Source organism: Gordionus sp. m RMFG-2023, chromosome 4 (assembly GCF_954871325.1).
Source record: "Gordionus sp. m RMFG-2023 chromosome 4, tfGorSpeb1-WG-v2, whole genome shotgun sequence".
Taxonomy (NCBI): Eukaryota; Metazoa; Nematomorpha; class Gordioida; order Chordodea; family Parachordodidae; genus Gordionus; species Gordionus sp. m RMFG-2023.
This window is the reverse complement of record NC_088778.1, coordinates 6,319,441-6,344,762: the sequence shown is the minus strand read 5'-3', so window position 1 is coordinate 6,344,762 and position 25,322 is coordinate 6,319,441. Positions and strand designations below refer to the sequence as shown.

Genomic DNA, 25,322 nt, shown 5'->3' with positions numbered 1-25,322 from the left:
GACTAAGAATGATAAAAATAAAATTTATTTTCATTTTAAAGAGGTTCTTGTTTATAAAAATTATCATCTTTAGACATGGGATGAAGTTTAAAATAACAACAAAACAATCGTCGGAATATATTTTTAAATATTTCCTTTAAAATATCTTGAAACTTCTGGGTCCTGAGACAATATATTATAGGATTGAAGAGGGAATTGAGTTCCACTAAGAATAGTATAAAAAAAGCGAAGGCTGTATCATTCTTAAGCCACCATAACGTATTAGCATCTACGATTAGATCAAATCCCATTCTTAAGTAAAATGGAGTCCAGCAACAGAAGAACAGAAATATAATGAGTATGCTTGTCTGAATATACTTTTTCATTTCCGAGGAAAACATGGGTTGCTCGTAGGCGGTATAATCGTTACTTGCTCGTTTACGGGCAACATTGTTCTCCAATAAATTTTTATCATTTGATTGCACCTCCGACTGATGGAAAGTATGGCCAGTTTTTTTGTCACTGAAAAGAGTTCTTTCAAAGTGATAATGATCGAGCTCCTCGATGGAGGTCATATAACCTTTTTTACAAAATTTGAGATTATTATGAGAGTTCAAGGATCGAGTTAGTCTAGGCCCAATTTTTCTAAGTAATTTATTTCTGAAGGGCACTCGAATAGGAACACTCCCTATCAAATTCTTAATGGCTTGTCTATTAGCTAACTTGTATTTTTTGTAGGCCATTTCCACTGTGTCGTATTTATCGCAACCATCTACGGTACACGTATTTTGAATTAAATATTCTTCGTTCATCAAATGTGGGTATCTTTTGTTCCTCAGAAGAGGCCTTACCCCATTTTCGGACTCCTTTGAAGCCTTATAATTGTAGCTATTTCGATCGATTACACCGGCTTTATTTCTCATATGTTTGCATTTCATCGGGTGAACATTTTTATATGTGTTTTTGTGTATCGAATTAGTGTAGGAGTCAGGTTTGCGTATATTAGTATAATTCTTTTGTTCTCCAAAAATAGGGACATTGCATTGGTTGGACTGCTGGTTGTTATCGCCATTGATATGAATACATCGAGATGTTTTATTGTCAAAGTGAATACCCGTTTTTCCTTTTGATCTAAGGCTAACATTATAAATATTATTATTAATATTATTTCCCAACGAACGACTCCTTCGCACTTTATTTTCTGGGCCTTGAATTTTGATCTTCAAAATATTTTCATATTCGTAATTATATCCCTTGTTGTTTTTAATATCACAATCCTCCGTATCTCGACGCACTATACAATGATCATTTAGGCATAATTCTTCGCAATAACTCTCATCGTCATATTCACAACTTTTCATATTTCTTAGAGACATATGGATGTCTTTTTCATTTTCGTTCACTTTGTTGAGCCGAAAGCTAGAAGGATTATTAAGGGTCGATGAGATATTTTCCCGTGATTTCCTTATACTCGCTCCCATCTTGTTCCTGGATATTTTGATGGCTCTGTATATTCGAGCGTAAGAATAAACGATCCACATGAATGGTATCACGTAATCCAATACAAAATTAGCGTACCAAAACACTCGGTGCAAGAATGTGAAGTTCAGGAAACAAGTGTAAACGTTAAAACCGAAGCATTTGTTAACGATGATCGAGTAGTTCAAATATCCGCCGGTAGCTATTAGGGCCACACTGCAAAGCCATATAAACATACACATGAAGGCGGTTATCTTGCACTTGTAAGATACGAGAGTTCGAATGTGTTTGAAAGGATACATCAGAGCCAAGTACATATCTAAGTTGAGCAGGCATACCGAAAATATGGACACTTGATGCAAGTTCAACCAAAAGAGGTGCGCTATTCTACATATAAAATCCTGGTGTTCGTGGATCCAAATTTCGAAATTCATATTAACCACCGATTCGTTGTTTCTCGTTAAATCGTGACAAAAACTCATGTTGGAATCTTCTGCGAGGGGGGACCATTGGATATTTTTAGAGATATCTAAATTGCTTCTAACTATGTTCGAATACCATTGCCAATAATAGAAATAGTAAGGAATACAAGTGAGAGCGTCACTAATGGATAAATTAAGCAGTATGCAAAACTTGGATTCTTGCTTGTAGAGTCGGCGAGATACTATAATCGAAGCCACTATAATGTTCAGCAAAAATACCAATGTAGGTATCACCAAGTTCAAAGTGACGATTAATAAGGATTGCTTCGAATGATCAGACAAAGAAGATATTCGAGAGCCTAAAGTATTCGAATTCTCGGATACACTTTCAAGTTGTTCATTCATAAGTCACAATTTAGTATAATAAAATTATCTAAGTGAAACATTTTTTTTTTGTAAAAAGAAGATTAATAAATAAATAGAAATTATTTTATTTTCAACAAAATTTATATATCATAAGTATATTAAAGTAGCTTTAAAAAAAATTGAGATTAATATACTAATTAAGTGTTTGTTATGTGATGTGAAAAGTAAAGTTATATGGAATGATATCGAGAAAAATCATTAATTATATATAAGGTGTCAAAAGGGATAAAATTCATGACATATCGATTTCTTTTATACTATATTAACCTTATATAATAAGAAATCATTATATAAAATTATAACCATTATATAAAATCTATTATAAAAGATTTACTAATATTATTATATAGGAATAATATTAGAAAATATCATATGCAAAAATACTAATTTAAGGCTTTTTTTAAAGGATCTTTTCACATAAATAATTTGCGGCAATTATGTTGTCATGTAAATTATATCGAAAAAACTTAACACGCTTTCACAATTAAACGTATAGAGAAGGTTTTATAGGTATAAACATAAATAATTTCTATTTTTCTTAAATTATTCTTTTTATTAATAAGTAAGCTAATTTTAGAAAAAAAAACTAATATCCCTCTTTATAGTACATAATACATATTAATCTGACGGCCTAGCTCGAACAGTCCACGACTAGGTTCGGTTCAGCATTTGCCCGACCCCGATAGGGCCACTTAAAATATTTGAAAAAAATTGCCCGTCTAGACCTGTTGCACATTTTTCAAGATCTATCTAACTCCCGGCTCGGGCTTTAGAGACTAAAAATAATGATTATATTATCGAAGCCCAGCTCAGTTTTATCTAAAAAAACTATCAAATATTAGGAAATTATATATCCTGGTGAGCTATTTCAATTGTCCATTATGTTATTTTTGCCAGGTTATTAAAACAATATAAATAATAGTATGGCACTAGCAACATTAATGCTCTTTTTCGCAAAAAGCAATTAGTTCGCATATCGTTTAAATTTAATTTTTTGCCAAAAAAAAAGAGAGTTGCCACATTTTTGTTGGGGATATAATTGTTGCGATTAATTGCGCAATTATAAAATTAGCTCGATAAAAACAAAAATGAAATCTTTTTTTTTTTAAAAATGGATAACTAAAAAAAAATTGTAAAATTTATAATAATATTAGGGCAGACCGGGGTTATATTGTCCATAAAAAATTGAAGTGCGATAAAAAAAAAGATGAAGCAAAATTTCATATCTAAACATTATATACTAACGGTAGATATTAATTTTAAAATATTTTAAAAAAATAAAAATTTAAAAATTATAAAAAATACCCGGGGTACCTATTACCTTTTAGCGTCGCGCGTCATAGTGTCCAATTTTTATTAGATTTTTCAAAAAAAAAATGTCATATATAAATGTCAATCATAAGTGAATAAATAAAATAAATTGCAAATGTGTTAAATTTACCAAGTTCATCTATATTTCATCCGGAAGAACTTTGCCACTTAAAACTGTCATATAATTTACAATACTTAATTCAATCATTTTCATATTGTTATCCATGACTTGAGTTCTTATAAATACAGTTGGATTTTTTTTATTCAAAAGAATTCCCAAAAATGACTAATACGCACCCCGTCTAAACCTGCCCGGTCCTCGCATTTAAAAATTTAATTTCAAGATATTAAATTAACATATAAATATGGTCAATATTTTGTGCAATAAAAATTAATTAGTAAAAATGTGAAAAATTAAAAAGTTACTTTTGTGATGAGTCAAAATTTAAATTTGCATTTAAAACTTTTCATGGGCATATTTTTGCGAAACATATTAATATATACTTAATAATATAAATTTCTAATATCAAATATTATTAGTTTTATAATTATTCGAGAAGAAATGACCTGCCCCGATAATACTACCCTCGGTCTCCCCTATAATATTTTACCCCTAACCATCAAAATTACAGTTGGCATCTAGCAAATAGGGACCTTCACTATTAATAATAATGTTATTAAAGGGATCAATATTTCGAAAGGGATATATAAATGAAAATGTGAAACAGATTATTCTTGATTCGTTTACATATCTATGCAATTTAGGAAAATTTATTATAAGTAAATCGCCATTTTATAAATAGCTAGGCATAATAATTGCTTTGTTTTATACCAAGATTTAAACGTGGAATAATTTCTAAACCTGATTTAAAATATTAAATATAAAATTTAAAAAATTTGGTGTCCTCTAATAGCCATCTTCCGTTACCTGTATTTTGTAAGAAAATTTAAGACCATTAATCTTGATCATATATGTAAAATAATTCGCTGTAAAATTGACCAGATGTCAGTAGCTCTAAAAGTTGCTACCTATGTGAATATATTATCTAATGTCCCTCAAGCTTTTTTATTAATTCTACCCTCAGTTTATAATAACTCTCATCAGAATAAACAGAGATGAGATTCTTCCTTAACCTTCCATAGCACATGTAAAAAAAAATCAGACAAAAGACCAGGTGGGATATCCTGGACCCCAATTTAGATATGCTATTACTTTTTAGAATCAGATTAATTAGTAGCTTTAATATTTTTTTACATTTGAGTCTAGAGGGGGGAAGGATTCTTCCTTAGAGGAAATTACATTTTTTTTATACCGGGCCATCGTAAAATAGTATTTAAAAATGCGAATTTAAAATGTTTATAACGTGCTTTGTAGTAATTATATACTTTAAAAAAATATGTATACTAAATGGCGCTAAAATTTTTTTTATTAATTTTTTTTTATTATCGAAACGTTGAAAAGTTGAAATTAATAAATTTCTATTGTAAAATCAAATATTCCGTTTCGTTGCTTCGAATAAACAATAATTAGATAATTGGGAGCCAAGTTTTATTTATCCTTCTGCTCACGCCATTGAATCCTGGATACACCACTCAGTTCCCAAAAAACTCTTTAACATTTTATTGTGATAATAATAAATAAATCAAATTTTTGAATCGGTAAAGCTGCTAAAATATTTCATTTCGTCTCCTAAAAAAAAAAATTGAAATTTTTTTAAAATTTCGAGTTAAAGAAAGCAAACGTGATTTCCATCTGCTTTTATTTCTTTTATTTTTTAAAAATAAATTATAAACCAAATAATCTTTTAAAAAAGTTTGACAAAGAAAACGATTATAAAAAATAAATATGGTATAAAAAAAAAATCTGATACTTATATTCACCCTTAACCCTAATTATTTTTTAATTAACAAATATACATAAAATTATAACAGGTGTCATATCAGTATAATGTATTCGGGTATTTGGGGATGACCCAAACTCCCATGAAAAAAAAACATAAGGATAAAAATTATATATTTTCACAATGCTTTTATAATATTGGTATATAGACAAATGGGGAAGAAGGATTAAGGGTTGAACCCATCTCCCCGTGGAAAATGGGATTTGGATAAAATTTGTTTTCATAATTCACTTTTAATGTTCCCCCTTCCAACTCCCCCCCCCCCCCCATCCCCACCCCGTCCTAAAAACTTCGCTTCTTATTATTATGATTCTTAGAAAATTTATCGTTTCCTTTAAAGAGTGCGTGAAAATATTATAATAATGCTTATTTCTCAAAAATATTTTAACTTATAAAAAATCACACCTTTTCCCCCAAACCGCTATAAATTAGATGGGACGCGCTCAAGGAGCCCATATCTTGGACGTGACGCTTACCTCTTGGTAGGCAATGTAGCGGCCTTTTCCATTTCCAAGTTTAGAGTAACGATTCATTAGCATTAGTTTTACCTCACAAAATAATCAGTTCCCATCTTGTATACTTTAATATATGGAAATGTTCATATACAATAAATATCATTTATTTCAACAAAAAAGGGAGCAAGAAATTATATAATCTTTTTCATTTTCGTCACATTTTTTTGAGTATTAGATGCAATCGTAAGGTGCAACAAGGTCTTTTACCACATCATTGAAATAAAATATAGGTGGAAGGAGGGTAGGGAGATGGATTTTCTATGCATAGATTAAGGGGGTAAAGGGATAAAAAATTATTTTTGGGAGGGGTAGGGGTGGTGATATAGTCAATAACTTAAGGGGGGATGTCGAAGTTATAAATGTAGCATAGCATCTGCCAGTTATAGAAAGTCTTCCGGGAATTTTAAAAAACATTTCCGAGTGAGAGTTATGATTTTTATTTTATTAATTAAATAACATCCTTTTCTTTTCTATATATATATATTAAGAATTTTAATTTAAAGTTGTACCATGTGAAGGGGAGACCGGGGTAAAACGATTGTCATTTTGCATTTTTGGCCTAAAATTTTTAAACATAAAACAGAGAAATTTATATATTTATATGTAGCCAATTTGTCTACAAAATAAATATAATACTTTAGGAGCTGTGATTAATTATGTGAAGTGTGCCATTTTGGCCATTTTACCCCATAACCAGGGTAAATGGTAAGCATTAGGATAAACTATAAAATAAAAATGAAACATTGTTTAATTTTTTAAAAATGTCGGAATTTTGACATCTATTCATCACTTCTAAGTACATAGATACAATAACGGAATTTAAAAATTGTATCAAAAATGGCACATTTTGAGGAACATCGTACATTTCAATTACTTTCCTTTTGTGACTATTCTTAAAATTTTATTTCAAATAGCACAGGAACATTTATTAACGTTCCTTCTTGCTCAAGATATCTCTATATGGTATAAACGTTAACGTTTTTGCCTAAATCAGATGGAAAATCTTAACCGTTTTCCATAACTACTTCTAGTTATGCTATAGATTTCCGATGAAATTTATATTATTGCCATTGCTTTAAGGAACATGTATGCAAAATTTTAAATAGCCATTTTGCTAAAAGCAAAATTGATTCGAGGGTAATTTTTATAATTTTTAAATAAAAAACGGTTTTTGGCAAAATATGTCAAGCCAGAAAGGTTTTACAGAAAAATGAACATAGGTAAGAAATTAGATATAAAAATACATCCTCTCACACCATATACTAGGTCTTTTTCAAGGGCTAAAAAGTTATTGACGTTACCCCGTCAATCGCTTTAACCCGGTCTCCCCTAATGCTCACTAGATCTGTGATGTGGACTGGGTCAGACATTTAGAAGAAATATGTATGACTCTAGCATAAAATAATATAAAATAAGGTTTTCTCCGGAATAAAATGATAATTGAAATTTTTTCTGGGATTAGAATTTGATTCATAATTCTTCAGTGAGTTTTCGGGCTGGGCGCGCTAATTGAAGCACCAAACTAAAATGCATACTGAGTTACAATTAGCTTAAGGTTCATATTAAGTGCTACCAGGTAGGACCAACTTAATCCGGGCATTAAAAGTTTGATATATTTTTTGGAATTTAAGCTACTATCTTGGATTTTAATTAATTTGAAAATAAAAATATGTTTATTCCATTATATTTTAAAAACTAATCTGTCTTTAATAAAATATTTAAATAAATAAGTTATTTATGATATGATCCAATTAAAAACACAAGAATGATATCAATAAAAACTTTTTGATTTGTAAAAAGGTTTTTGTAAGTCATACAAGAACCTAAATTGACATTAGAAAAATATATATAGATTATAAACATTAAAAATGTGCTGGCCAGAGAATTCGTCCGAAAAATATTACACGGTCCAGGCTTGAGCCATGACTTTTAGTAAAATTTGAACGGAATAAACTGAGCCAGGATTTGCAGATCTCTGATGGCTACTAATAAAGTACTAAATATTAGCATTAGATGTTAGAATTAATTCCAACGTTTGGCAAACTTTAGGGAACTGATGATTAGATTTTGCACATATTTTTTTCAAAAAAAAGCGACAAAAATAACAAAAGGGGGGGGGGATATTAACAAAAACCCTAATTAGAATTTTCCATAGGCGAAACCCAATAATAAAAGGTGGGTTTAGGGGATGAAGTCCCTAATAGAAATAATACCCTTCCCTAGTGTGTTGAATGACTCGTTTTAAGCCGATTTTTTAAAAGGGCGAAATCAATATTAGCCAGAAAAATGATGTTTAAGCCTCGAAATTTCGAAAATGTATGTCTAGACCTTGGTTCCTTCTATGAATTCTTGCGCAATATTTTTCTGGATGAAATATTGAGTTAGCCGTTTTTAAAACGAGCCGTTAAACAACTTCTACCCATAAAAATATTTTAATTTCGAATAAGTTTTAAAAATGAATTTTAAAATGAATTTGATTATTTATTTATCAATTTATTACCATAAAATCATTTGTTTTAATTTCCAGAATTATTTTTATCGAGAATATATTTTTTTTAAAATGGCAGAATATTATTTGTAATGGGTTTAGAAAATATTCCGCAAACACATAAATTTTTTTTTTAATAAAATGTAAAATCATTTCTTTAAATTTGATTTTAAAAATAACAAATGACTTTAAATTGACAGATTTCAATTATTTTATTTATTATTTTTTTGACTTCCGTATCAAATTTCCGGCTTAAAATAAGTGAACAATTTCGATGATTGATTATTAATTTTTTAAAAGAAATTCTCATTAAATATTGATACAATTGAAACACTGGAGGACAGGAGACAATATGGCTCCACAACACTGAATACAGAACATTATTATACGAGATTTATATTATATTTGTTTTATAATTAATGAAATTATAACATTTCATATATTAATAATCTAACCTAACAAAAGAAATAATTCGAAGGCAGGCCTAGCTTTACCCACAGTACATTTCAGCCTATTTTATACTATTTTTAGCCTAATAAAACCTAGCATTTAAAAACCCCTCAAAAAAAATGATTCTAGCAGTAAATATTATCTTATAAACTGAAATTCTTGTTATGTAGCTAATAAAATCGATACCGAAAAGTCTAATAACTCTTTCCAACTAAAGTGTATTTTTAAATTCTGATAAATTCTAATATTTTTTTATATAACATTTGGTTAGAAAAACTTATCAGGTTTAGAAAAAAATTATTTATAAAAAAAATTATGAAATTTGAAAATGAAGGGAAGACATAAATTAAAAGATTAATAATTTTTTTTTAATTTTAAGAAAATATAATAACAACAAAAAGAATGACTTGTTTTTGCGTATACCGAGGAAATGAATGACATTGTAAGTTTTTAAAATAAGAAAAATAAGATTGAATCAAATTAATTTTCTTAATTATTTTAAAAAATTAGAAATTTTCCTTTTTTTTCCGATATAACTAGTGTTGTTAAAAGGCTCTATTTAGCACAATTTTAAATTAAAAGCCAAATATAATATTAAGCAAGCCTAGACATTTTATGTTCCAAACCTTTCGGCCAATGAGCTTTGGGGCGTAATATTTTTTGGCAAAATATTAGTCAGCCCTTTTTTTAAAAATCAAGCCGTTTAACAACACTAATGTAAACTCGAATTTATCGGGATCCAATTAACTTCAATAGGAAGTCATTTTTCTTCAATTTAACTCTTTTTTAATCAATTTTTTTATTATTATTTTTCTCCTTTATTTTTAAAATTTGATTGGTCAAATCCTATATTTTTTTTATACTCTCCTGGCATTGGGGGGGGGGGGTACTGGCTACTTCAACTAAGCCTGACCTCCAATTTGCTTTCAAATTCTTTAATAAAAATGGACTATGAATTTTTTACGCTCACTAACCATAATAAATGGAAAAAACACTTATTTATCATGGGATTTTAAAAAAATGAAAGCGATAATCAACGATATTTTTGGAATTTATTAGATTTTAATATATATAAAACATTTTACAGTGCAAATATTTTTCAAAGTTTCAATTTACGATAAAAAATAAATTTGAACTAAATATGAATTAAAATTTGAGGAATTTTTTTTAGCGGAGCCCTTTGTTAAATATTTGGCAAGACAGCGCTAGCTATGTCTATGCCTATACTAATTTTCTTAACAGCCTGTAATTAATTGATGTAATTTATATTGTGAAATGTCTTAAAGCTCTGTTCATCTGTTTACTTTCTGAAGATCTTAATCAAGGAATCTTGCAGGGATTAATTATGGAGTAATGTAAAAATGTACAAAATTATGGAATGCATGTGTAAAGCCTAAATCTTCTGAAAAGATAAGGGAGATAACAGAAGGTAATGAGCTGAAAGTTCTATGCATATCCCAGGTGAAATATGATAGTATGACTTTACTGTTAAAATATAAATCACATTTAAATTTAGCTGAAACAATTGATTGTCCCATCTTTAAGGAAGCGGATATTGTTTATATTAGGAGGTAGCCCTTTAGCAAATGCATTAGACAAACTACAAGGACAGAGTAGTACATTCTATGGGAAATTTTTGCCCGTACTATTTGTGTTTAAAAGGGAATCAGATAAACTTAAAAAAGTTTACGACATTGTCTACCTTTATTAAAATCCAAGAAAGGTATGGACAAATGTTGGGAAAATTTTTTGCTATTTTGATTTATATAATGAAGCTTTCGGCATCACTATAGCTTCCATATTTTAAGAACTTATGGGCTGAATCGGATAATAAAAAAAAATACTTTCAAAATATATTATAGATATAGAAGCCCTAAATGTAGTAGCAATATTATACAATCAAGCTCAAACTATAACACCTGATTTGACATCTTATAAAGAAAATGATGATTATTTTTGTGTAATAAATGTTGCTGAGTTCAAAAAATACAAATAACATTGAGCTGGAGGTTTTATTATCTTTAAAAGATGGACGAAATACATTAGAAATGCTGAATTATCATCCTTCCATTAAGGAAATTTTTTTAAAATATAATATTGCAATACCTTCATCAGCTCCATTTGAAAGGTTATTCAGTTTTGGTACAATGTTGAATATGCCGAAACGGCAAAGGCTTAATGATAAATTATATTTAAAAATTGATTATCTTAAAAAATAATAATTTGATTTAATCAATTTTAAATACACTTTTGCAGATTAATATTTCAGCGTTCTTTAATGGGCTAAAACCAATAATAAATAATTATAATTAACTCGTCATTAAATATTTTATTAATTACTTATTATATGCGAATTTATTGTTCTTCACCAATAAATAATAAAAATTGTATTTTATTCTTGACTATTCAAATTTAATTGGTAATGATAATTCTATAAAGTGTCATGTATTTAGGATATCATACATCCTATATCTTTTTGATATTTTGGATAAGATACTAGTATCTATATCTAATACCCATTTTTTTTATAAAAAATGTATCTGTATCTAGATTCTTTTTCCGGAGTGCCTGATATACGTGATATATATAACTACTTTTTATAAAATATATTAAGGATTTTTAATTATCTTATTCCACACTTGACATACTCCTTAAACTGGAGGACATCTTTACACTTCTTCCATCACACAAGTCCTTTTTTTTGCTAAAAAATTTCTTTTTTATACCAAGAATTCTTTACGCACTTCGGTCAACACCAATTTTTAAATAGCCTATTCCTCTCCAAACTTACGAAAAAGGAATAAAGGACTTAACCGAAAAAATAGTAAATATCAAATTCAACGAAACCGCTTGGGCCCAAGCAACTCTTCCAACCAAATTAAGTGGTCTCGGCATCAGATCTCCACTTGACTTAGCAACAATTACTTTCATATCGAGTAGTCTCTTGACAAAGCCAATAACCACCGCCCATAATTCTAAAGAAGACCTTTCCTTAATCGTGGCTATGGATATTTGGAAAACAAGGATCAATGCTGATTCTCATCCCCCCACAACCCATAAACAGAAAGACTGGGATGCACCAGTGGTTGCTCGCTGCGTTGAAACTCTCTTATCTAGCATGCAACGACCGCATTCTCTTCCTTGCTCAATGGTACGGGACATGAGTTTCTTGAGGCCATCCCATCTACCAATCTTCAGCTTCAACTATCCAACAATGAATTTACCCATGCCATCGGCATTGGTCTAAATTGTTCCATCACTCACCCCCACATCTGCTCAGGGTGCAACTCGCCAGTTGACTCGAAGGGTAGACATAGTTTACATTGTCGTTCCTGCAATGGACGATTCATCGGACACAAGCAATGTAATACAATCATCCAACATGCTCTGAAATCCGCCCAAATTCCTTCCACGTTAGAACCACAGGGTCTTTTTAGATCTGACGGTAAACGTCCTGATGGGATCTCTCAAATCCCATGGAGGAGAGGCCAACTTTTGGTATGGGACTATTCCTGTATTGACCCCTTGGCCCCATCCAACCACGCCATCAACATCCTTGACCAGAAGGAACAACTTAAAATTTCTAAATACATAGAAATAATAAACGATCATTGCTTCATCCCAATCATATCAACCACTCTTGGCACCTTCGGCAAACTCGCCTTAGCATTTTTCAAAAACTTAGGATCACAAATCAGCAAACTCTCAGAAGAACCTCGAGAGGGTTTTTTTCTTCGTCAACGATTATCCATAGCGATTCACAAAGCTAATTATATCAGTTTCAATGGTAGCCTTCTAGCCAAAGAGCTATCATAGACAACGCTTACGTCCCTTTTTCATTTTTGTTTACCTGCGTCACACCATCTCCGTTCTTTTTTTTAAATAGTATTATTATATATTTTTCAAACATTTTTAAATATATTAAAATTTATTATAATGAAAATTTAAATTATTATAAAAAAAAAAATAAAATTTTTAATAATTAAAAAAAAAAAAAAAAAAATTAAATATATTAATAAATTTTATTTAAAAAACATCATTTACTTACATAATCTTTTTTTTTAAAAACCAAAATTTATCAGCAGTTTTATTTTTCCATGAAATTGTTAGGCAAATAAAAAAAACTTGCTTAAAGAGATAGGATCCTAAATTAAAATTTATCGACTAACTTTTCTTCAGAAAAATAGTGGGAATCATCTATTCCTCGGCTGAAGTATTTAGTGTTGTTAAATCACCTAACTTTAACCAATTCCAAAATGACTCTGTCAAGTTTTTATCCTAAAGAATTTGTTCCAATATTTAAATTTACTTAGACAGTCTATTTTTTAGGTTAAAAGCCTGGCTAAGCTTTATTGGAATTGAGTTATGGGACATAACAACACTAAGCATATTATAGCAGATTGGCATTTCACACATGTCTAGTCAGCTAAATTTTAGCGTTTAAAATCATGTCTGTAAGAAAATTAAATGAATCCGGCATTCATATTAATTAAAATTTTGCACTTTATTAAATGCTAAAAATGGCACTGGCCGAATTTGAGGAAATAGTAGCAAAATTATTATCTAATATACAAATCTGGGGAAACAAAACATCTGATCATAAGCGTAGAGAATTCTATCATGGGGGTTGAGTATAACGCAAGATCTATTGAAATTAAGGGGAGACAGAGGTGGGGTGGAGGGTTATTAATTTTGTGAGCGGGGTAGGGGTAAGAGATTAGGGGTAAGAAGGTGAAAAGTCAGATTTTTTTTAAAAAATAGTTAGATATTTCCTAATAAGATAATTAATTAATTAATTAGTAATTTTTTTGTCCAATTAATATCATAAATATTTTATTTTAATAAAAGTTTTATAAAAATTTTAAGATACTATTTTAAAAAAAAATAAATATTTAAATCAAACGTGACCGAATATTTTTTGGTATGGGCTATATAAGGGGTCCACAAATCAGTTAAAAGACTTATTAAACGATTACACTAAAGTTATAGTTTGAAAAGAATAAATTTTAACCCCCGGAGCTTTGAATAGAAATTTTGATCGATTTTAGAATATTAGTAATTAAAATTATTGTTATGAGATTTTGAAACCAATCATATATCTTCTCTTTTTTTAAAAAAAAATAAAATAAATTAAATAAATAGTAATTAACTACATAAACTATTCTTCAAAATGTTAGATCGCAAATATAGATATAATATAGAGGTAGTTATAATATGAATATATTTATATTTTTTTTCTAGATGAGTTTCATTTAATTTGATTTAGATCTATAGTATTTTTATTTTCTTCTTTGAAATTGAATTTTTGTGGGCATTAAAGTGAAAGAAGTATTGCTTTAAAAACACCTAAAATATATTTAATTATTATTTTTTTAAATGTACATTTTTGCACCGAAAAAACCTTTTTCAAAAAGATTAATATTTCTATCTAGATAATTCTAAATCAGGTACTATGATCTTTCGAAGGTTTCCTGAAACTGAGATACAGTTTTGTACAACGAGATGCTTCCCTTGCAAGTCTTGAACTTGAAATCTTCTATAAAATTAAGGGCCGACACCATTTTAGATATCAAATTTTCGAAATGAGCAACAAAAACGTAAGAGAAAACTATGTCCTGTTTATGTAAAAGGTCCTCCTTTATTCCACCCACTTCTGACCTCCGTGGTTCGGGACGATGAATGTCGAATGAAAGGTTTGAAACCGGAGCGCATTGGCTTTTCTTATAAAAATCGATGATACTTTGGCTCAAATGTAACGCGTCAAATATCGAATCTTGAAAAGGGTCGTCCACGTTTAAAGGAACCATCGAATGTGTACTCTCCGTCGATGGCTCATTCGAAGTAACGAAAGAGTGTACAGGTTTAATTGTGTCCGCAGTTTTTTCTTCCTCCGTCATATCTTGTAAAATTTGTTGATTGTTGCGGCACTTTTGGATGTTTCTAAACAAGAGCATCTCCCTCAATTTAAAGGTCTTCGGGGAGATATTGTTTAACAAAACCGCGCCGCTCCAGTTTGTCCATATAGACTCTAACGTTTCTATATTCGTGTCAGGTAAAACCTGGAAACCACTTATTATGAAAGCGGAAGACGTCTGTCCAATTAAGTTAGTGTTCGCCGAGAAGAAGTTGCGAGATTTGTATTGGGAATACGCGCTATCGAGAATTCTATTTGGGTTATTAACTGAATCAGTAGCAAGACATCGATCTTCATTATTTTTAGTCGAAATATCTCGTTGCTTACTGGCATCGATAACATCGTTACTTTGGCTAAACTTTGAAACGGGCAAAATTGAATCGTTTATTTTTGGAGGATCCTTTAGATCAATAGCTGGGATGCTGGGTAAAGGTAAATGGTTATTAAAATTGATGACATCGTCGTTCGTAGCATAATTATTATTGATTGCAATATTCGCCATGTTTGGGGTTTTATAAAGATCGGGTTGGTAAAACAAAATTGGTCTGGGCATGTAGGAAGATGGGTATGGAACCATGGAAATATTTTCATTCGTAATGCCTCGAGTTCCACTTTCGAAGACATCATTCAAAATGTCGGTATTGTAAATAGATTTCTCACTTTCATGAGGCATTTTTTCATAAGCGTTAAAAAGGTATTTTTCACCAAAATTATTATTATTATTATTATTCACATCAGGTTTGTAATTTATTTCGGGCTCAAACGGGTCGTGGCCTTTATTTTGTTTCCAGTGTTCATATAAGTGATCATGTTCCGCCTGTTTATCGTCCGTCATCTTTTTTTCCAATCGGGTTCTTAATTCGTCGATAATGCGCTTATAATTTTGCTTATCCATTAATAGGCTAAGCCCATTTATATCTCCTTTCGTCAACATATGATTATAATTTTTCCACTCGATGTTGGATGGGGTTATTTCTTTATTCCTAATGGCGCTCAATTGTCCAGAGGTGTCAAAAGAGTTGTCATTTGATTCAAGATCATGGTTAACGCTTTGAAAGGGAAGTGAATGCGATTTTTTATTGCGTGCTACGGCAGGATTTGAGGCGTCAATGGGTAAAGTTTTATCTAAAAATTCGGAATGTTCACTGTTATGTCTCAGTAAATAAGGTTTATTCATCCTCCTGTCTACGTCAATCTTTTTGAAAGAGTCGCCCAGTGTCATCACATCGTCAGATATATCATTAGATGCATCATACGGTGAATTTACGATTTCCCTCGAATTCTTATTATCAGGAGTTGTTGCGACACCTATATTTACATTCACTTCGTTTTTAGATTTTGAACGATTTGATTTCGATTTCTTTTTGATACCAGTTTGGACTAATGCCGTTATTTTACGGGTATCTACCGGAGCGGCGCAATTGAGGGGTGTAATGTTATCATCGCAACTCCTCGATTTGCCATCCAGTTTGATGGATTTGTTGCGTGAAAATTTGTTCTTGTCCAATACCCACGACTTAATCAAGCGATAACCTTATTTTATTTTATTTTTTTTTAAAGTGAATAATTTTAATATTATAATAAATTACTTTATAGTATATTTTATCACCGGAGTCCTGTAGAGATCTCATCCAGTGTTGTTAAAGAACGGCTCAATTCGAGCCTATTTCTAAAAACGGCTAACTCAATATTTTAGCTAGAAAAGAGATTTCGCTAATAGAACATTTGTTGCCATCTATGATTAAAATATCGTTTAATGGTTTCAAAAAAAAGCTGTGGAAGCGAATGAATGCTTAAATGATCCCATCGCGTGATCTTTTCAAACTGGTTAATTGATAAATTCTAAACTTATTTTTAAAAAATAAATTTGTCAGGGCCGGCTTTATTAGAAAATTCTAGAACCCATTTCGGTCCGGATATTTTTTTCAAATTCAACTATTTTCAGCTGAGGCATAGAGTGTTCCGCGTATAATTTTAAAAATTTGTCTAGAATTTAATCTTAGGAAAAACCAATAAAAAGTAGGGAGGGACTCCGATGCCTTAACAAATAAATTCATCTTCTACCACCCCCCCCCCCCCCCAATTCCTTTTGAAAAAAAAAGCTTTAATAATCAATATTATACTTTTCTTCAGTGTATATTATTATTTAGTTTACCATTCATTTTAGAAGCTCATTTTCTTATTATAAATATGTTGCCTTATAATATAGAGCCTAATTAAATTAACAACATTACATTATTAACCATTTTAAAAAATATTGTCATATCATTATTCATAAGTTTCAAAAAACACCTTAAGTAAATCTGTAAAGAGATGATTTTTTTTTATATACGAAAATAAACAACTATTGGAAATAAGTTTAAATTATTATTATTTTTTTTTTACTGTTAGAAGCTGGCGCGACATTAGTGTCTCTAGAGAATTTGACGTAATCGAAGGTAGCTTACAATATTATTATATAAAATGTTTAATAATATTAGACAATTTTATTCTATCTTTTAATAACTCGAGTTTAATATGAGATTAGATTAGATTAGGTGGAATGATAATATAAATAAAATATAACAATAAGTATGATATGTGTGTATAGCAGAATTGTCAAATACAGATAAAAAAATTTTTTTAAATTTCTTCATGCTAATAAAAGTATCCGTATTATAGATACATTTTTAAATGTATCCAAGGTTGATTGTATAACGAATGCTTGTATTTATACTTATTATTTCAAATAAACACAAATACTTTTAGTTCTCTTATATTATTATTCTAAATTAAATTATAAATGTAGAATCGACCATTTATTTCTTTAAATATTAAATTTGTATCAAGATTTTATCAGTTTCATCCTATTTTATTAAAATGAACAACATTCATACCGACAATTAAAATTGAAAATTAATTTTTTTAATGAAGATGATATTTGATTCAATTCACATCAATTTTGGCATTATGCAGATTTTATATGCAGACAATGTATCTGCATATCGATACATTTGAAAAATATCTGTTAAAAATTTAGTGTATAGAGAGAAAATTCTGAAAATCCTTGCTTTTTACCTTAGACGATAAATGGGTCTGATGAGAAAAATTTAAGTTTTTATATTCTAAAAAAAATTTTGTATTATAATATCACAATCTTTCACATCTACTTTTCCTATCTTTCCCTTCTATTTAGTCTTTCTTTCATTCATATGCACACGACATTGAATATACTGGTTAATGTATTATTTTTTAAAAATTAATGATAAAATTACAGTATAAAAACCTATAAATAAGCTCTTCCCGATATTATTTTGTCCGCTACATATAATGAATAATGACTATTACTAGGTTTAAGAAAAAGTTTGTTGCCTCTTCAATAGATTATTACTAGTGATGTTAAGGTAACTAGTTACTGTAACTTAAAAAATAACTGTAACTAGTTATATTTTTAAAATTATAACTAGTAACTGTAACTAGTTATAATTTTTGAAATGTAACTGCCAAAAGTAACTAGTTACTTTTAAAGATATATTCAAATAATTAATTTTATTTTTAATATGTTGTGATAAATTAATTTTAAATTAAATTTATTTTTTAAATTAAATTTATTAATTTAAAATTTTGTGAAAATGTCTGATTGTTATAATTTCCCGTTCAAATTGATTTTCTTAACTTAAATTGTTACATTCCTGCTGGGCTTCATAATTTTGTAAGCAAAAAGTAATTTAATAAATTTTAATATTATATTTATTTACAAATGTAGCACAATATATTTTTTTCCGTCAAGTAACAAGCATTGGAACTTCATATCATACGTAATAAAAAAAATTTTAAATTTAGTATAAGGAAAAACAAAGACAGATTATTTTAGAATTTAATATTAAATTATTAATCATTACTTACAAGAACCAAGTCTAACAAAAATATCATGTTATAGGTTTAATAATCTTTATGATAATGACAACATCATTGCTGCAATTCTTCGCCCTTTATTTAAAACTGACTGGCCTTGGATTAGGCAAGAAAGGAATAAAGCAAAAAAAGGAGGAAATTTTATAATTTAATAAATACCTTAATACCTCAAAGTGAATCCCAGACGAATGAATCATGTTCAAAACCAACATCACTTGATGTAGTTGGATTTTTTGACCTAATGCGCCAAAATATTCTGGATAATGAACTTATAGAAAACATCAAATTTAATAACAACACTTATTCTTTATATAACGATTTTCCAAAGTTAAAATTACTCTTTATTAAATATAATGTTGTTCTAACATCAAGTGCTCCCGTAGAGCGCTTGTTCAGTCTAGGTAAGCTCATTTTTGGAGATAAACGAGCACGTCTCCTAGATAATAACTTTGAAATTAATTGTTGTTAAAAGCAAATAAACATTTATTAGATTCTAATTTTTATGAAAAATAAATGTTTTTTTTTCAATGCAAATATATATTTTTATATTCGATGTAAATATTCAATTTTGCGAAATTTTTTTATATAAATAAATTGTATATTATTTTAAATAACTGATTATACTTTGTTTATCCTAATTTTTTTTATATTAAATAAATGCATTCAATAAATAAATAATGCGCATATGAATGATGTATAAAGTAAGTAACTAGTTACTTTTGAAAATAACTGTAACTAATAACTAGTTACTTTTGTAAAAATGTAACTAGTAACTGTAACTAGTTATGTTTTTGCCAATGTAACTAGTAACTGTAACTAGTTATGTTTCAAAAGTAACTTTTAACATCACTAATTATTACCTTAAAATTTGGTTCATTATAATTAAAAATAACAATATACTGAAGATTACTGTGACTATAAATAAGAGAGCATCTATTAAACTTATAATCATACTTGTAAAATATATTATTATCGTGTCAAATATAATATATATGTCATATTGGCAGAGTTGTTAAAAGATACTTTTTAAATGGATCTAGATACAGATACATCGTCTAAAATAATATCTAAATACAGATATTTTAATCAAAAATCTATCTAGATACACATACAGATACCACATTTTTATATCTAGATACAGGATCTAAATACTTGTATCTAGATCCTTTAACAACTCTGCATATTGGTATATGGAATCCATGATGATTCGTAATCTCTCAATTTTGAATCATTTACTAAGGGCGAATTTTAATGATTTGACAGGAATTATATTTCAGCATGTATAGACTATACCCAAAACTCTAAATTTTAAACAGCTTTGCCATGAACTTTAGAACTACTCCTAGTTTTAAATTAATTTTTTAAATAGATTTTTCATATAAATTATTTTTTTAAAAATACTAAAATGTCTAGGGCGGAAATTGACTGAAATTTATAGGGTAAATACTCTACACATGCTACAATATATTTCCGGATAAATCGGATTTTGAATTTTTTAAGTCGCCCTCGCTCGGCAAAGGGTTTAAAATCGAGAGATTCCGAATCCCCAATGATTCCATATCCCATTATGACATATATGTGTAAGTATATTCATTAATTTTCCATCTTTAAAATTTGAATATTTTTCATTTATTCTGGCAACATTCCATATGGGCAACTGTGGATTGCATTGCCTGCTTCCTTAGTATCAAATCATAAATATGATCATAACAAATTGTTGCATTCCCTAATTTTTCCAAAATATCTGCATTTTTGCTTTAAAGTTTTATAAATTTCAAAAAAATTGAATTATTTTTTATATTATTATTTTAACAAAATCGGGCAAGGTTACAATGCTGTTTCCTAAAATATTTGCCGATCTTCAAGACAAGAATTTAGATTTGTTAAAAAAACGAAATCAGTCTTTAGAATTAGAACATGTTTTATGTCATTCTAGTCTCCATTTTGGTATACTGATTAAATTTAATTTTTTTAAAAAAAAAAATTATATAATTATCGATTTTTCTGACCTCTTTGCTGCCACCTTTTGTGTCACCTTTAGGGGAATGCCTAACTAAGATACTAAGATAAGCCGTATGAACAACGGTGGCGGATAAATATAAAGAAAATAAAATTATGAACGGACGCTCGCGGTGCCGAAACCCGCCCATCATAGCCTTCCATTATATATTAAACTAAGCTATTATTCGCAATATCATTAACGCAATTAGCGATTATAATTATATCCCCCTCTATTATTATGTTTATTACATTAGTGACTCCATTTGGCTTTTGGCTATTTTTAATCGATGATTTTTAAAATTATTACCTTTTTTTGTTCTTACAGTTAAGGATACGTAGTTGAAATCCCTAACTGAACCCTTCTTTATTCATTCCATTATATATAGCTTATTATAGGGTTTAAAAAAAAATAAAATGAAATAATTGTCTTGGGTTATTTGACTTTTTAGCGAAAGCAAATAAGAGAATAGGAGCTTAAAAGGAAAAGTCCAATCGATTCTGCCCCATTCCATTCCTCGTATTCCATCAATCCAATAAACCCCAGAAACACAACAATTTTTTTTGAACACTTTGTAAATTACTTTGAAATTTTCATTCATTTTATACTTTCATAAAAAAATATCCCTACTTTTTAGATAGTTTATACTTAGGTTGTGCCAATATTAAATATCAAATCGGTTCTGGCCAATATATATATATATATATAGGTTAAAAATATCGGACTAGCCAATATTTAAAAAAAACCGATCCGATATTATCATTATTTTGGGTTATTTTATGGATTTGTTATTACTATAATTTGGTAATATTTTTTAATTTTTTATAATTTACCTAGTAATAAATGAATAAATCGGTGAGCTATAAAGTAACGTCGTTACTAATGGCGTTACCTTTTTTGAGGAAAAAAAATATGCCATTCGTTACTTGTTTCAAAAGGTAAAACAAGTAATGCGTTTATTTATTTTTTAAAAATTTATTCTTGAAAAAAAAAGGAAATATATTTTATTTTAAATTTTATAAATAATTTAAGCCGAGTTTTTAATTCAGATCAACCACCAAAGTTCTTCATGTATACCTGATCAAAATTTTGAAAATTAATTGTTATTAGAAATAAATAAAAATATTACAAAAAAAGAATTTGTAAAAATTTATGATATTTTGGATCATTTTATTTTTATTATCTATGAAGGGCGGGGGGGGGGGTGAATAAGTAAAAGAATAATTTATATATAATATTTAGTGTTTTTTTAAGTAACTAGTAACGCATCTTTTTTTTGAATAGTAACGGGTTTCTTTTTCATAAGGTAACGAGTAACTGTAACGCGTTCCTATTTTCAAAGGTAACGAGTAACGCGTTTTTTTTTGAAATAACATTTACAACATTAATAAATAGAAGGTTAATATAAATCAATTTAAATCATCGGATCCCTGATATCAGTTATCGGATTTGTAAGTTGTCGAGTAGGTATCAGTTATCGGATCGGTTTTGTATAAATATCATCATAAAATATCGGATGGGTGAAAAAAAAATTGGATCAGCCAGCAACAGCTTAAGTTTATCTTATTATACTCAATCAAAAAAAAAAAAATTTTTCGTTTTATAATATATACTAATAAAATAGTTAAATGCATATTCATATTATTATAATAATCTTACTTTCTAGTAAATTGCAAAATAAAAAAGAGAAATTCAATTTATATATTGTTTATACTCTTTGAAAATATAAATTACTTTTTTTTAAAATAAAAAGATTATAATATTAATGATATCGAATTCAGATATAATAAAGGATTAGTATTAGTTAATAAATAAGCAAACGAAAATGCGTATTATCTAATATGATTCCCGATAAAAAAAATATTATTTTACAAAAAATAAAGGAAAAAAAATAATATATATTATATCTTATTATAAAACGTTTCAAATTATCTTACACGAATCAAAAGCAATATATATATATAGTGGTCGATTATATTATATTAGGGCAAGCCTAAAGATTTCTACTCATAGATGATACTAGACATCTATTAGCGGATGCTTAATTTCTGGGATATTGTCCTGAAATTTATAGGGTAAATATTCCGCGCGTGGTGGAATGCATTTCTCAGGTTACTCAGTAAACAATTTTAAATTGAGTTTAATCGCGAATTCCTATAAATTCCATACCCCAATACGAAATATTATCACTATTTGATTATTTTAATTTTTTTCCATCTAAAACTTTACTTTATACATTATATATATATATCACATAGTATAAATTTTTTTATTATTATATGTTAGCGGCAATGTGTTATTTTTTCAATTTTAAATCATTCTTTGAGCGCGTCTTTCAAAATTTAAAAATCTGATCTTACCGGTAATGTATATTTCAGCATGTTTAGAAGACCAACCCTATGAATTTCAGACAATTTTGCCATGAACTCGAACTTAATATTATTTATATTGTTTTTACAATTGTAAATGACTCAAAGTTTACCTGCAAAAGTTGAAAAAATAAGGAATTGCCAGAAAAACCATTGCCGCGGCTAACACACACATATATATATCAAATTTAATTGAAAGATATCGACGGTATCCCCCACCCCCCTTCCTTCAATTGCATTAATTTTTGCAAAATAATTCAAAAACTATGATAATTTACCAGAGTTGTTAAAAGATACTTTTTAAATGGATCTAGATACAGATACAACGTCTAAGATAATATCTAGATACAGATTATTTAATCAAAAATCTATCTAGATACAGATACCATATTTTTATATCTATATACAGGATCTAGATACTTGTATCTAGACCCTTTAACAACTCTGTAATTTACCATCGAAATTTAAAATGTTTAGCCACATCATTTTTAATTTATCATATTTGTGACTTGTAAATATCCAATTTACTAGTAAGGATATTAAAATATTGTTCTATGTACAAACAATTTGTTCAAAAATCAAAATTTCAGAAAATAATTTCTAGTTCCGGTTCTTAGATTCGACTCGGTTACCGTGGTTCCATGTTCCGGCTCTTTTTTAAAAAATTAAAAAATTTTCAAATACTTTTACATGAATTACCCCGGGCCAGCCCCGAAATTTAATATCGGGGTTTCGGGTTAGGCTTCTAATTATTTTTACCTAGAAAAAAAAAATATTTTGTTCAAGTTGTCGGGCCCGGCAAAACAACGTAAATTTGTACAATTATCAACTTTAAAAGTGTTTCAAAACTTCGGACAGCACGTAAAAATGTCTTGAACAAGTTTTCCGGATCGGTCCAAAAATCATTTTTTCTGACTAGGGTGTTTTGAAACAATATACAAATAAATTAGTTGCACCCCGTGAATATCATTTTCGCTAGTTAAAATTTCCCTCCTACACCCCCCCCCCCTACTCTTCAATCTATCCCCTTCTCCCCCCCCCCTCCACAAACAATAATTTGAAAGAAAAATAAGTAAAAGTTATAATAATTTTTTTTTTTTAATAATTACTATAATTCAAAATTTTTAGGAGAGAAAAAAAGGTGTGAATTATTAAAATAATTACATAAAAAATGTAAAAGCCAAAGGCCTGCAATTTAGGTAAGCCAATGAGTTACACTTGGTTTTTTTGAAGAAGTAGAATAAGTTCCAGTTATGATTACTATAAATTTTTAAAAGTAGTTACTGGTTTCCTTGATTTGTCCCAACTCTTAGAATTCCAAAGATCAAGGTTGGCTCTTTGGTTCAAAAAGGACCCGAAAGCTATTGGGTTCTAATTGGACCCAAATCAAAAGAGACAGGACTGAATGCCCTCAAAGACTTTTACCTGAGATAGGTCCTTTTTAGAAAAGAAAAGTAATATTAAGATAATATTAATGAATAAAATTGATCTTACGACTTTCTTCCAGACTTTCCATCATGATAAAGGCCACTGGGTGGCTTGATTCCATCTACGAACTTGGCCGCCTCCAATTTTTCCTTATACTATTTTTTTTGTCCCATTTATCAAAATATTAATAATGTTGCGATTTTTTATTACTTCCTTGCCAATATATTAGGTTTTTTTTTCAAATAAGATCGCAAAATTATAAGGGTGGTGATAAATAAATTTTTAGCCATAAAACACTTTAAAAAAATATTTTTTTTATCCTTTTTACTATAATTAAAATTATCATTATTTATTTTAATTAAAATATTAAAAATATCTATGTCAAACAAAAAATATTTATAAATAATATTATAATTTTATATAATATTCTAATCGATAATAATAATAATAATAAAAAATTTAGATTTTTTTTATATTTTAAACAAAAATTTTAGATTTCGGTGAAAGAATAAAAAAAGAAGATTACTATAAAATTATCTATTGATATAAAATCAATAAATAATTATAAGAACTACTTTGTGTACACGGAAAAAGGCATGTTCTAAAACAAAAAACATAACCCAATTTTTTTTATTATATAATAAATTATAAATTATAAATTATAAGTGTTAAAAAATAATATACCGATATCCATTTGACTTCTTACTTAGATAGACTTTATAATAATATTAAACAATTTTTAAAAAT

General features: G+C 28.5%; 1 protein-coding gene across 1 annotated transcript; it reads right to left on the bottom strand.

The window, feature by feature from the left end:
* Positions 1-14,286: 14,286 nt before the first annotated feature.
* LOC135928236 (uncharacterized) lies at positions 14,287-24,852 on the bottom strand. The gene is made up of 3 exons (XM_065464640.1): positions 24,642-24,852; positions 17,271-17,327; positions 14,287-16,418 (listed from the first exon to the last, which is right to left on the bottom strand). The coding sequence occupies exons 1-3, from the start codon at positions 24,694-24,696 to the stop codon at positions 14,422-14,424; spliced, it is 2,109 nt and encodes a 702-aa protein (XP_065320712.1). The 5' UTR covers positions 24,697-24,852; the 3' UTR covers positions 14,287-14,421.
* Positions 24,853-25,322: the final 470 nt, after the last annotated feature.

Excerpts from the sequence above, each read along its gene's own strand:
- LOC135928236 (XM_065464640.1), bottom strand. The coding sequence starts at position 24,696 with ATGGAATCAAGCCACCCAGTGGCCTTTATCATGATGGAAAGTCTGGAA. Across the intron at positions 17,328-24,641 it reads GGAAAGTCTGGAAGAAAGTC|CTACCTTCGATTACGTCAAA; the intron begins GTAAGATCAATT and ends TAATATTGTAAG. Across the intron at positions 16,419-17,270 it reads TGTCGCGCCAGCTTCTAACA|GTTATCGCTTGATTAAGTCG; the intron begins GTAAAAAAAAAA and ends AAATAAAATAAG.